At 36.8% G+C, this 15,098-nt stretch overlaps 1 protein-coding gene and 1 pseudogene across 1 annotated transcript; both read left to right on the forward strand.

The window, feature by feature from the left end:
• The first annotated feature begins 1,268 nt into the window (after positions 1 to 1,268).
• Positions 1,269 to 2,170, forward strand: LOC123943569 (annotated as a pseudogene).
• A 6,811-nt stretch (positions 2,171 to 8,981) lies between these two features.
• On the forward strand, positions 8,982 to 9,917 carry LOC123944847 (olfactory receptor 4F15-like). The gene has a single exon (XM_046010219.1). It carries the CDS (start codon positions 8,982 to 8,984, stop codon positions 9,915 to 9,917), a length of 936 nt encoding a protein of 311 aa, XP_045866175.1.
• The last annotated feature ends 5,181 nt before the right edge of the window (positions 9,918 to 15,098 follow it).

Consider the following 15,098-nt stretch of genomic DNA (forward strand, 5'->3'; position numbering starts at 1 on the left):
TTGTTTTGTTTTTAAGATTTTAATTATTTATTTGACAGAGAGAGATAGAATACAAGCAGGGGAAGCCTCAGAGGCAGAGGGAGAAGCAGGCTCCCTGCTGAACAAGGAGCTGCATGTGGGACCCCATCCCAGGACTCCTGGATCATAATCTGAGTTGAAGGCAGACACTTAATTGACTGGGCCACCCAGGGGTCCCTCAAGTATTCTTTTTTTAAGAAAAATTTTTTTAAGATTTTATTTATTTATTTGACAGAGAGAGATCACAAATAGGCAGAGAGGCAGGCACAGAGAGAGGGGGAAGCAGGATCCCTGCTGAGGAGAGAGCCCGATGTGGGGCTTGATCCCAGGACCCTGAGATCATGACCTGAGGCAAAGGCAGAGGCTTAAACCATTGAGCCACCCAGGTGCCCTAAAATATTTATTTTTAAGTAATCTCCACACCCAGTAGTGGCTTGAATTTACAACTGTGAGATCAAGAATCTCACACTCTACCAACTGTGTCAGCCAGGTGCCTCAGGTATCAAGTATTCTTACAATTGAAAAACACACACACACAAAACCAAAACTCTACGTTTTTTTAAAAGACTTACTTACCTATTTGAGGGAGAAAGAACAGGGTGGAGGGGCAGAGGGATAGAGAAGCTTAAGCAGACTCTGCATTGAACTTGGAGTCTGACCATCCCATGACCCTAAAATCATGATCTGAAATGAAACGGAGTTGGGAATTTAACCGACCGTGCCACCCAGGCACCCAAAAACTCTGCATCTTTGAATTCACTGATAATAGTACTAATCTCTACAATTCTTCTTAAAGTGAAATATTACTTTGGTTTATTATTTTAGTAGGTTAATTAGATCTAATTTGCTTCACTTGGCTTTTCTTATCATAACAGATTTCATTTCATGACTTAGGTAACCAATATGGAAATCTTCCAATTGTCAGTATACTTATGCCAATTTTTATCTCAAAGTATGGACATAACTAAAGAATAGACTTAGGAAAACACACAGCACACTCTGAGATAGGCACAGACAAAATTTCATTGGCCACCTGATTGCCACAAACCCTATTTCTGACTGTCCACATTAGCATTCTCTTACTCCAGAAATTAGTGACAGTTCAAAATCAAAAATCAGTGTCCAATAACCTCAAAAATTTTGATTATTCTCATTATCCTTTGAAGAATAGGAAAAATACAGTATAAAATTGTGGCTGTGGAGCCAGTTCTCCAAGGGTCACTGACACCAAGACAGCTTCCTGGTTAACAATGTCTTCCATTAAGATCGAGTGTGTTTTGCAGGAGAATTGCTGGTGCGGGGAATCTCCGGTGTGGGAGGAGGCATCCATCTCACTGCTCTTTATAAATATTCTTGCAAAAAAACTTTGCCATTGGGATTCGCTCAGCAAGTGCGTGCAGCAAGTGACCATGGATGTCCCCATCAGCTCTGATCACTTCACCTGGGAGGAGGCTATGTCACCACCATTGGAACAAAGTTTGGTGCTCTGAACTGGGAAGATCACTCAGCAGTTGCTCTGGCCACAGGAGATAAAGACCAGAAAAACAACTGGTTCAATAATGGGAAGGTAGATCCTGCTGGGAGATATTTTGCTGGCACTATGGCCGAGGAGACCACCCGGCAGCTCTGGGGTGGCACCACGGGTCCTTGTACTCTCTCTTTCTGGACCACCAAGCAGAAAAGTATTTTGAGCAGGTGGACATCTCTTGCTCAATGGTTTGGATTGGTCCCTGCATCACAAAATCTTCTATTACATTGGCAGCCTGTCCTATTTGGTGATGCCTTTAACTATGACCTACAGACAGGAAAGATCTCCAACCTCAGAAGTATTTACAAGCTGGAGAAAGAAGAACAAATTCCAGATGGGATGTGTATCTATGCTGATGGGAAACTCTGGGTGGCCTATTATAATGGAGGGAAAGTGATTTGTTTAGATTCTGAGACAGGAAAAAGACTCCAAACTGTGAAACTGCCTGTTGTTACAACAACTTAATGCTGCTTCAGAGGTAAGAACTACTCTGAAATGTATGTGACCTGTGCCCGGGATGGAATGGATCCCAAGGGTCTTCTACAGCAGCCTGAAGCTTGTGGGATCTTCAAGATAACTGGCCTGTGGGTCAAAGGAATTCCTCCCTATCCCTATGCGATATGAGTGGCAAGCCTTCTTTCCCACTGGAGGAACTTTTAAAGACACAGAAAATTCTAGAGCCAAAATTTCACTCTAGTTACAAAAAAAAATCAAAGAAATGATATTATTAACAGGGCTTACAATTTTTAAAAGGTAGAGAACTTTACTAAGGGGTGACACGTAGTTTTGATAATATACTAAAAAGCCTTCTGCAAAGGTATTATAGAAATAGAAAAAAAATGTTCAACCTGTCAACCAGCCTCTTGATTCTTTTATTCTTTGCAAATTGCTGGTGGCGGGGGGGGGGGGGGGGGCATGTTTGTTCTGCACTCCATGCTTATAATACCTAAAGCTTCAAAAAACTAATAAATAATGGCTTAGTAATGACTTAAAAAATAGTCATGGCTGTGTAGAAGTGTCCTTCCTCAAGACAACACGGCCCTCCCTTCACTCAAGGAGCTTCAGTTTGGTAAATTGAATAGATTCTAAAGTAAATCTCTGGATGCATTAAACAAATTACTTGTTGCCTGGATCTGGGAATGGAAGTGGGGATTAACTACAAATAGGCACAAGGAATATTTTAGGGAGATTGAATTATTCTGAAACTGAATAATGATAATGGTTATACAACTTCATAAATTTATTTTAAATTACTGAGTAATACATTTAACTGGATAAATTTTACAGTATACGTATTAAGCCTTCAAAAAGTTGTTAAAATACCAAATGAGATTTTGCCAATCTAATATTTCACTATTTTTGGAACTCCCCCTGATATGTTCAAGTATTAATTCATTATTTCTCAAAATTCCAAGTTAGACAAACCATTACAGGTATAATGTGATAGTTTTCATAAACGTGATAGTGTTTACCATCTAATACCATCAATGGTTTATATAAATTGCCATAACACAATGAACATCTAAAGTTAACCTAAAATTCTCTAATTTGAAAAAAATATATATCAGAGCACAAAAATCACAGATCATCACATTGAACTGCTTGATTTCCCTGGATCTCTTCTACAAGTTTTGATAATTTACCTTTGGGAAAACCAGTGTACACAAAAGACCTGGTTTCCATTAGAAGCAATTATGGACTCTGCCCAGTCCTACCATCCAGTCCAGCTAACTGACTCCCTTCCAAATGGTAGGAACCGTTTATAACTATCTGTCTCAAGAAATGGTGGCAATTCAAAAGGGTGTGAACTGTCTGTACATCTCAGTCTCTTGAAGCTCCTGCTGAGTGAGACGGGCACCTGAGCATGAAACCTGCTCTCTAACTCCCCAAGAACTGGTTACATTTCATTCCCAAATCTTCTTTCTCCTTTATCTCAAGGTTCTTTTTGCTCATTCTCTTTATTTGAATAATTTTTACTTATATAGTTTTATACAGGTTCTGGTATCATTTTGATAATTTCAATTATATTGTGAGATGAATTTCTCTTCAAAGAGCCCATATCTTTATTAAATTGGTATGTGAAGGGGTTTCAATTTTCCATGCCTTTTTTTCCTCTGATATTAGATTCATGGGAATTCATGGAACATTATATCTTGGTTATTTCATTCCAAATAAGTACAATCTGGCAGAACAAGATATCTTATGTTCAGAAAGAATTGAATGATCAAATCTTAAAAATCATTATAATTATTTTAAAAAATGTATTAAGTACTTATTATGTGCCACAACATACTCTGCTGTTGTCCATGTTGTCATTTAATCCTCACAACAACAACAGTATAAGGTAAGTATTATTATCATCCCTATTTTACAGATGAGGAAATTCAGGGAGAGAGAAGTGAAGCAACTCACCCAAGGACACATAGTTCATAAATCTATGAACAAGGAGATGGAGATTCGAATCCAGGTAGTCTGTCCCCAGAATGCTTGTTATTAGTTACTATAAATACTGCTATTTATAAAATTACTCCTAGATCATTTTTCTTATTTCTTAAACTAATTTCAAATTCTCTTTTAAAATATTACTTATAAAATATAGAAAATAAGAGTTCATATTTAGGAAAAAATAAAATCACTTAAAAACCCACAAACTAAAGATACTTTAAAGCCTAAATATTTTTATACATACATTTACATTATGTTATTTTAAAATCTTTTTTTTAACTTAACAAATTATTTTTCCAGTTTCATTTATCTGAAGTTCTAATCTATGTCATGTGTTCAAAAACTCTTCTGAACATAGACTCAAGTGTGTTTAAAAGTTCTCTTCCTGCTTCATGTACCAAACAGCTTTCCATTGGAGGCTTAAGCTTAAAAAGTATTCTTCTCTTTCAAATTACTGAATTTTTCCAAATATCCAGTGATGTTTTCAGTTTAGCAATATGTCTTTAGGATATTTAATATTTTATTATAATTTGAGGACAGTTCTAGATACTCTGTAATAACTATACACATTTTGTTTGAGCCAAAAAATAAAGAGGAAAGTTTGTACTTTTTCCAGTTTTACTGCATAGATTTAGGATCTACTTGTGACTGTGAGGTGCTGAGGTCACTCTGTGAGAATGATGTCATGACAAGGAGGTTGCTGATCAAGATTGGTTTCCATTCTCCATCAGCAAGCAGGTGCCGAAGAATTCAAACCTCAAAGTCATTTGGTGAAGATTTATTCTCCACCAAATATCCTATAATAGCTTCTATGCCCTGATTTTGCCTACCATGTCTTCTTGAATGTCAGTGAAGACTATCATTTGATAGTGCCTACCTTGTGCCAGAAATTGTGCTAACTACTGGGGTATACAAATTGGTTAAAATCCCTTTTTCTGAAATAAATTATAATATATTATATTATAAAGAAATTATTATATATTTTATTTTTAAAAAGGTACGAGATATAACAGTAGTTCAGAGATACTACTCTGCTTAGGGTTATAAATGAATACTCCAGAGTAGCTTGTATTTAATCTCAGTTTTGAAGGATAAAGGAAAGTGGAATTAACATTTCTGTCAGATAGTTTTACCCATATACTCTCAAGTCTTCAAAACATCTGGGGATGTTTCTCAGACTGAGAAACAAACTGGAGGGGGGTTTGGGTGAGCCTGGTGGTGGGTATTATGGAGGGCATGTATTGCATGGAGCACTGGATGTGGTGCATAAACAATGAATTTTGGAACACTGAAAAAAATTAAATAATTAAAAAAATCTGGAGATGTAAGTTAGACACCTCTCAATTTATAGACAAATAAATACCATCAGTATAATTGGCTAGTATATCCTAGTTTATATAGATCATATGTGGCAGAACTAGAATGGCAACCAAGTCTATCAGGCCTTTTAAGCAAATATGTTTCCACTTTGTAATGACCGGGAATAATACAGATGACAGTATATGCAAGAGCAGAGAAATGTGAAAAAATAGAGTAACACATTCAGTTTATAAAGAGCTTGATGTGATATGCTACTAGATTTTAACATATCACAATGATAAAACCAGAAAATGAAATAAGAGAGTTACATGACCATATATTTTTTTTTAAGATTTTATTTATTTACTTGACAGAGAGAGATCACAAGCAAGCAGAGAGAGAGAGAGGGAAGCAGGCTCCCTGCTGAGCAGAGAGCCCGATGCGGGACTCGATCCCAGGACCCTGAGATCATGACCTGAGCCGAAGGCAGCGGCTTAACCCACTGAGCCACCCAGGCGCCCCACATGACCATATTTGATCTTTATTTATTATGTTTAATTAGCCAACATATAATCATCATTAGTTTTTGATGTAGTATTCAAGAATTCATTAGTTGTGTATAACACCATATTTGATCTTTAGATAGACAAATCTGAAAGCAGAGTGTAGAAAGTATGAAATGTAGGTAAGATTGAAGGCAGAGAGATCATTCAGAAGCCTTTATGGTCACTAATTAGAAAAAAAAATAGACCTGAAATAAAACTGACAGTGGAAGTGAAGAGGAAGAAGCAAAACAGAACTATTCAGGAAGTGTAATTTTCCTTCTGGTATATAAGATGAGAGAGGATAAAAGGTGTCTCAAAGACTCCTGAATTAAGCATCTGAGAGAACACTCATGATATTTCCTAAAGCATTAAAAAGAGGATGAAATCATGAGTTCATCCTTGCACATTTTAATTTTGAAGTGTTTGAGGGATGTCCCTTTATGTACTACAGTAAAGTCTTGGGTTTATTATGCTAGAGTCCAGGAATAGAGCTATAGATAGGGAAATCTTTCATAATCTGGCTGGTAGGGGTGGGAGGGAGAATCCATGCATCAGTGAAATATACAAAAAGGAAGTTAGAAATAGGGGTGCCTGGATGGCTCAGTTGTTAAGCACCTGCCTTTGGCTCAGGTCATGATCCCAGGATCCTGGAATCAAGTCCTGCATTGGGCTCCCGGCCTGGAGTGGCAGGGAAGCCTGCTTCTCCCTCTTCCACTCCCCCTGCTCCTGTTCCCTCTCTCACTGTGTCTCTCTGTCAAATAAATAAGATCTTAAAAAAAAAAAAGTTAGAAATATAGGAGAAAAACCAAGAGAGATGTGTTATACAAATATTAAAAATGCATCTAGCTTCAAGTTAACATTGCCTTATTTACAGTCTCTTAAAGTAAGCTTTTATTTTTCTCAACAGGATATCAGAAGGTAGACCTTTTTCTGACATCAAAGACCTTTTAGACAGGATTATTTTTCTAACTGTTCATAATATCTTCTTTAACATGTAGATACTCAAAGGTCATGAGTGTTGCATCTTTGGGCATCACATTAATCTTGAATGCAAGGATAAAAGAGCCCCAAAAAAGAGACTTTTCCACATTAATCTTTCTATTTTAATCTGGGAAAAGAAAACCTTCCACAAAAGGCATTGTTCTTTATCTCATCAAAACAGCTACATGCCCCTCTTATACCAATCCATGGCCAAGGTACTTAGATTATCATATTTCATCCCAGAGCTAAGATAAGAACCTATGTTCTTCCAAAACTCAGAAATTTCCATCAAATGCCTAAACAGATAGGTGTTCTCTTATCACAAACTGTATGGAAAACGTTTTGGGATAGGCAGCCAATAACAGCAATGGATGACAGAAGAAATTTCAAAAACAATTCACGATCAACAATACCAAATTTGGAGAACAAGTATGTAAGACAAAGGCTAAAAATTGTTCATTATATGTGACATTTTTATGTGTATGTAGACCATTGTGTACTAAATTCCTGGTAACTTCTCTAAAAGAATTTTCTGGAACAAGTGACTTGTTTCGGCTTGTTCAGTAAATGTGTAAGTTAAGATAAACTCACTTGTGAAGGGCTTTTAGAGAGTAAAGGAAAAATAAGAAGGATACCCCCCTCCCCATCCTTGAAAGATTTGATTTTTGAAGGAGAAATGTTATGTGCAACACATTAAGGGAAGTAAAAATTTCAGATATAGGAAAAAGATTAAAGCATCTTGATCCTTTGACAGGGTTAGAATGTACTTGGAAGTGCTAGCCTTGAAAAGCACAGAGCATTGGTTATAATACATTCTCAAGTCATAAAACTCTAGATACACCACTCCTAGTTTTGCCACTTCATCTTTCTCAGGCACGGTTTCATTTGTGAAGTGGGGATAATAAAACTGAACCTATCTTATACAGTCATTAGGAGGTTTGAGAAAAATAATACACTTAACACAATTCCCTAAATATAGGAGACACTCATATCTGTTGTCTGTGATCATTAGAATTATTGTTTATAATTAAATTAACTCCTCTTTACTCTCAGATATACAATATTTTATTTTATTTTTAGCTAGTAATCTGTTTACTAAAAGTGGTCTTGGACCAATGGTGATAATCATGTCATAAACTTAGTATTAATATTAAGCCTGTACACCCGAATTCCATTTAAACTAAAAAGCCCAATATAGTGAGTGATGGGATGTAGTCAAGTAATTTTGTCATGGTGATCTCTATAAGCCCAGTGAAGAATGGAAAAAAAAAAATTCAATTTTTTATTTAAATTCAATTTAATTAACATATACTATATATTCATTTCAGAGGTAAAATTTAGTGATTCATCAGTTGCATACATCACCCAGTGCTTGCTACTTCAAGTGCCCTCCTTAATGCCCATCAACGAATTACTCCAGCCCCCTTCCCTCCTCCCCTCCAGCAAACCTCAGTTTGTTTTCTGCAGTTAAGAATCTCTTTGGTCTGCCTCCTCTTTTTTCATCTTATTTTATTTTTCCTTCCCTTCCCCTATGTTCATCTGCTTTACAAGAAGGAAAAATTTAAGGGACGAAGAAAGGTTCAAGTAAGAGAAGAGAGATTAGATATTTATGTGATATTATGTGGTATTAAAAAAACACTTAGGGGGCGCCTGGGTGGCTCAGTGGATTAAGCCACTGCCTTCGGCTCAGGTCATGATCTCAGGGTCCTGGGATCGAGCCCCGCATTCGGCTCTCTGCTCCGCGGGGAGCCTGCTTCCTCCTCTCTCTCTGCCTGCCTCTCTGCCTACTTGTGATCTCTCTCTCTGTTAAATAAAAAAATAAAAAAAAAAAATCTTAAAAAAAAAACCACTTAGGGCAATGGTCATGGATTCTAGATAATGATCTAGAAATCTTTCAGAAAAAAAAGATTTAAGTATGGGGTAAAAAATTAAAGTAACCCCTTTGTCTCTATCTGCAAAATTTATAGTCATTTATTTCCCTCATATATACCCCTTCATATAGTAAATTTGCTGCTAACCTTATTTCCTCGTTTTTCTCCTCTCAGTCAATTATATCTAACTTAATTAGAAAGGCAATTAGGGGATCTATGTTTCTGCCAGTGATACTTACTCTTTTAAATTTTCATTCTCAGGTCACTTGAAAATCAGCTCTCCTGTACCAGTCAATGGGTGGACTAAATGACTCTGTGGTCACTGAGATTGTGTTACTGGCACTTTCTTGTTCTTGGGAGAAAAAAATTTTTCTCATCTTGATGTGTTTGTTTCTCTATTTAGGGGTCCTCTTGGGAAACCTTTTTATTTTGTTTTTGGTAATTTTTGATTCTCACCTACATTCTCCCATGTATTTCCTGCTGGCCAACCTGTCTCTCATTGATGTGGGTCTTTCCTCTACCACAGTTCCCAAGATAATCAAAGACCTCTTAAATGAATACAAAGTAATTTCTTTCCAAGGTTGTATGGCACAAATATGTTTTATTCACATCATAGGAGGCGTGGAGATGGTGTTACTCATAGCCATGGCATTTGATAGGTGTACAGCAATCTGTAAGCCTCTTCACTACTTAAAAATCATGAATCCTAAAACATGTATTTCATTTGTAATCACTGGATGGGTAACTGGGGTGATCCATGCTATGTCTCAGTTTTTATTTGTCATAAAGTTGCCTTTCTGTGGGCCTAATAAAGTGGACAGCTTTTACTGTGACTTTCCCAAGATCATAAAACTTGCATGCACAGATGCAGCCAAGTTTGAGTTTATTGTTACTGCCAACAGTGGCTTCATGAGCATGGTCACCTTCTTCCTGCTAATACTTTCCTATTCGTTCATTTTGATCACAGTTTGGAAACATTCTTCAGGAGAATTATCCAAGGCATTTGCTACTTTGTCAGCTCACATCACTGTGGTTTTTTTGTTTTTCACTCCATGCATGTTTTTGTATGTCTGGCCTTCTCCCCCACCTTCAATTGATAAAAATCTCTTCATTGTGGACTTTGCTATCACCCCTGTCTTGAATCCTGCTATCTATACACTAAGGAACAAAGACATAAAGGTAGCTATAAAAAGACTGCACAAAAAGGTATCTTTTTCCAAATTATGTTGACCACTTTTGGGGGGGAGCTCTAAAACTAAACATCCCATTACACATTGACCCACCCCTACTTAGGTACCTCGAATTTAACATATCCTGAACAAATTCATCATCTACCATTTTAAGCCTGCTACCACTATACCTGTGGAGTATACAACCACTACCAATTATGTGAATATAAATTCATCATACTAAGAATTAGTATTCTAACAGAGAATAGCATAATCTAACAAAGAACATTTTAATCTTGAATCTTTGTTTATTTTTCAAATAAAATATAATAATACTATTTCTGCTATTCATTACATCTAAAAATAACCTGTATATTAGTTCTGATGAATGGATAAACATCAAAAATCATCACATTAAATTGCTCTCTCTCTGTGTGTGTGTGTGTGTGTGTGTGTGTGTGTGTGTGTGTGTGTATGGTTCCAATGGCTTTACTTATTTTTTAAAAGAAGACCCATGGGGCGTCTGGGTGGCTCAGTGGGTTAAGCCTCTGCCTTCGGCTCAGGTCATGATCTCAGGGTCCTGGGATCAAGCCCTGCATCACTTCCCCCTTCCCCTCTGCATGCCTCTCTGATCTCTCCCTCTGTCAAATAAATAAATAAAATCTTTAAAAAATAAAAAAAAAATAAAAGAAGACCCTGGAACAAATTCAGTGGGCCAGGAGTTTATTTAGATGGGGTATTAGGAACACATTTGTTCAGAAATGGAGACAGGGGACAGAAAAAGAAAGGATGCCAAAAGAGGTTATATTAACTGGTATTCTACTATATGGACATTGCGATGCAATTTTGCTATGGCCCTCTTGGAGAATGTGCATAATCTATAACTTATATTTGTTTCACTTGAGGCAAGGAAGCTGTGTATTTCTGTGTTGGGGTAGCTCTAAGGTATTAACTCCACGACAGTTTCAGGCTTCCCCACATAGTAGGTTGAGCAGTTTTGATATCCAAAGAAAAGTCCTCAAGCAGAAAATCTTTGCAGTTTATGGTATAAAACAATATACATTCTTAGGAATATTAAGCACAGAGGGATATGTATGCAACATTGAAATCATCAGATACACTCCACATCTTCCCATGCTTAGAGGTATTCATTTTCCATGTAAGTTCACTCCATCATTGATTCTTCAAATACAGGAGTGTTAATGAAACAGGTATTAATGGGTTCTATCATGCATATGTTCCCAAGAAGATTTTCATTATCTCCTTCCTCCATAATCCATTCTAGATTTTCCTCACATTTGTCCAGCACTTCTGCTCATCTAGATCACTTGCCCAGATCCATATCTTCCCACCTAGGAAGGCTAAATGATTACCATGCTCTTATCATGCTGCAATTGCTGCAACTGCCCATTTAGAGTTATCACCAAGTGTGGCAACCATTCTATTTCTTTGCATTAATAAAGTTTAATTGTACCTGGCATGAGAGTAACTGTTTTTTGTTTGTTTGTTTGTTTGTTTTGTTTTGTCTGCTGATCTACAAACACAAGGAAACAAAAATGACCAGTGAGCTACTAAAACTTTAGGTTTACTGAAATGCTTACTCTGTCCCCAGAAGAAGCATTCACCCTACCCCAGAAGAGGTCAAAATTATAGGTCCAGAAAGCTCAAATTCCCCCAAGGAAGTGATGGTGAGTGGAGCCACTCTCATTGACTATCTTTGGTTTCCAAACCTATGCATTTTGGAATACAATACCTTATAATGTCCATTGTTTCAAAAGTATTTATCACATGTTAAAGCACAAAGTGTCATCACCAAACATACTTACTTGTACCTTTATTTGCGTCTTTAAAAGGCTATTCCCATGTTCTATTAGTTTCACACTTTCGCATGCTGTATATTGCTACACCAATAGATCACTTGGTTATGTGCCCACTGTTGTACTTTCTTGGCTGTAAAGATATTTCTCTGTCCTAAGCAATGTTATGAAGGACATTAGACTTACTATCTTCAGATCTCTTAATGACCAAGCTACTGTCATAGGATAGTCAAAACCAAAACCATAATTGGGAAACATCTTTACCACAGTAAGAACTACTCACAACTCTTCCACCATGAAAGGGTTCTAATGTAAACAACTATAAGTTGTTACCAAGTTGTTAATTAAATGCATTAACAGATGAAACCATATAAAGGGTTTGGATTCCATCTGTATTTATTTTTTTTTTTTAAGATTTTTATTTATTTGACAGAGGTCACAAGTAGACAGAGAAGCAGGTGGGGGTTGGGGGGGGGAAGCAGGCTCCCCGTGTACAGAGAACCCGATGTGGGGCTCAATCCCAGGACCCCAGGGTCATGACCTGAGCCAAAGGCAGAGGCTTTAACACACTGAGCCACCCAGGTGCTCCTCCATATGTATTTCTGAAATGACAAAGGTTAATAATGGCTGTCACTATAACTACCTTACTGAGAAGAGAATATACTGAAAGAACCCATGGAAAGACTTCATCCTTGTCATTCATAACTACTTCATTCATGGGTCCATAGTACAAGCACTATAGTGGCTGAGCTAGGTTATCAACTCTTCTTGGAACACAGTAGAATTCTGATGGAATACAGCAGAAACATAAATAAGAAGTATAAGTGTTATTCTTCTTGGTGTCTTATGGCTAAAGAGACAATTATATCGCATATCATCATAGCCTATATTTAAGTAACTACTATCCACGTTAAGTGACAATCCCAGTTAGGCAGAAATTATAAAAATGACCCATACTAGAAGATATTTGCAAATGACATATCAGATAAAGGGCTAGTATCCAAAATCAATAAAGAACTTATCAAACTCAACACCCAAATAACAAATAATCCAACCAAGAAATGGGCAGAGGACATGAACAGACATTTCTGCAAAGAGACATCTAGATGGCCAACAGACACAAGAAAAAGTGCTCCACATCACTCAGCATCAGGGAAATACAAATCAAAACCACAATGAGAAACCACTTCACACCAGTCAGAATGGCTAAAATTAACAATTCAGGAAATGACAGATGCTGGTGAGGTTGCAGAGAAAGGGGAACCCTCCCACCCTGTTGGTGGGAATGGAAGCTAGTGCAACCACTCTGGAAAACAGCATGGAGGTTCCTCAAAAAGTTGAAAATAGATACCCTACGACATGGTCATACCCTATGACCCAGCAATTGCACTACTGGGTATTTACCCAAAATACTGGGTATTTACCCTAAAGATACAAATGTAGTGATCTGAAGGGGCAAGTGCACCTGAATGTTTATAGCAGCAATGTCCACAATAGCCAAACTATGGAAAGAACCTAGATGTCCATCAACAGATGAATGGATAAAGAAGAGGTGGTATATATATACAATGGAATACTATGCAGCCATCAAAAAATGAAATCTTGCCATTTGCAACAATGTGGATGGAACTAGAGGGTATTATGCTTAGCAAAATAAATCAATTGGAGAAAGACAACTATCATATGATCTCCCTGATATGAGGAAGTAGAGATGCAACGTGGGGGATTTGGGGGGTAGGAAAGGAATAAATGACACAAGGCAGGATCAGGAGGGAGACAAACCATAAGAGACTCTTAATCTCACAAAACAAACTGAGGGTTGCTGGGGGAAGGGGGGTCGGGAGAGGGTAGTGGGGTTATGGACATTGGGGAGAGTATGTGCTATGGTGAGTGATGTGAAGTGTGTAAACCTGGTGATTCACAGACCTGTACCCCTGGGGCTAATAATACATTATATGTTTATAAAAAAAATAAAAATTAAAAAAAAACCTGACCCATACTTATGAGGACAAATATTGTACACTAGAGTCATTTCATAATTTCCAGCAGAGTGCTAGACTGGTTTTTTGTTTTTTGTGGGTTTTTTTTGTTTTTGCATTTTTTGTTGTTTTTGTGGGTTTTTTTTTTTTTTCATTAAAAAAAAAATAGGTTAATACATATGGTATGAAATGAAAGGATTAAGTGAAATAGCTCCAAAAACAAATAAACTAGCAATTAGGAAGGAGTTGCGGTAGTAAATCTGTGCTGTTGAATGTACACTCATAAGAATAAAATCAGAATAATTAGTAAGGAAAGCCCAGATAAGATTTAATTTCTATCCTATAATAAAGGTAGATTCTCAAAACAGAGGTGAATAAATCCATATAATCAAAAATAACAAATAATTTGAACAAAAAGGTAAGTTCTTCACACACACACAAAAAAATAGATACATTTCCTTCAACATAAATTAATTGGATGAAATTATTTTACAATTATATCATGAAGTAACTTTCAATAATGTGAGGTTTATATAATTATGGCATAAAATATTCAGTATTAAGCAAGGCAAAACAAGTAGAAAACATAAAAAAGCAAAGATTATATTTTATTACATTAAATTTACTTTAATTTATTTTTTATTATTACATTAATTTTAAATTTATCAAAAACAAATAGTTCTAGTTCTGCATGTAGGAGCTTGGAGTCACTATTTCATCCTAACAACAAATACAAAGCAGAAAAGACTAAACAATCAACAACTCTTCTTGGATCAATAAGAAAGGGGAGGACACAGGGCAAACTGTTGTCTCCTAGATTAGAGACACAAACAACAGAAACTGTTATAGCAATGAGACCTGGAGTAGGAAACATAAACCATAATTGATGAATTGCTGGAGTCTCAATACAGGCAATTTGGAAAGTTAAAAACTGTCCAGGCGAAACCAGCCATGGGGGGTTGGGGGGGGGTAGGGAGTCCAAAAAATATTGTGAGGTTTACTTCCAGCAGATTCCCTAGTAAACAACTGAGAAAAATTCCCTCAGGTTTCTGGCAAAGAAAGGGGAAAAGGAAGTATTTTGAAATACACCCCAACACTTCGTTTCTCTTAAGAAGCCCTGCCCTCAATGGAAAGTAGTAAAGCAGAATCTAAACTACTGAGGTATCATAAGAGCCTAAATAACCTGGAGAAGACAAATACCCAGCTCCAATCCTTTTGCCATTTTGTCCCATCTAAGGTGGAATAAAAAATAAAAATAAACACACACACACAGAGATACCTGTAAAGTTCACAGTCCAGAGGCACAGGCTCATTAAAAAACTAAGACCTAATTGAGAGGCTATATAATGCTTCCCCTTCCACCCACACTTCACCACCACATTAACTAAGGCCTATTTACAGCCATTTCTTTTACCCAGTACAGCATGTCTACCAATGAAGGAAAAA

Source organism: Meles meles, chromosome 6, assembly GCF_922984935.1.
Source record: "Meles meles chromosome 6, mMelMel3.1 paternal haplotype, whole genome shotgun sequence".
Taxonomy (NCBI): Eukaryota; Metazoa; Chordata; class Mammalia; order Carnivora; family Mustelidae; genus Meles; species Meles meles.

Bases quoted from the DNA above. Each gene is read 5' to 3' on its own strand.
- LOC123944847 (XM_046010219.1), top strand. From the start codon at position 8,982: ATGGGTGGACTAAATGACTCTGTGGTCACTGAGATTGTGTTACTGGCA.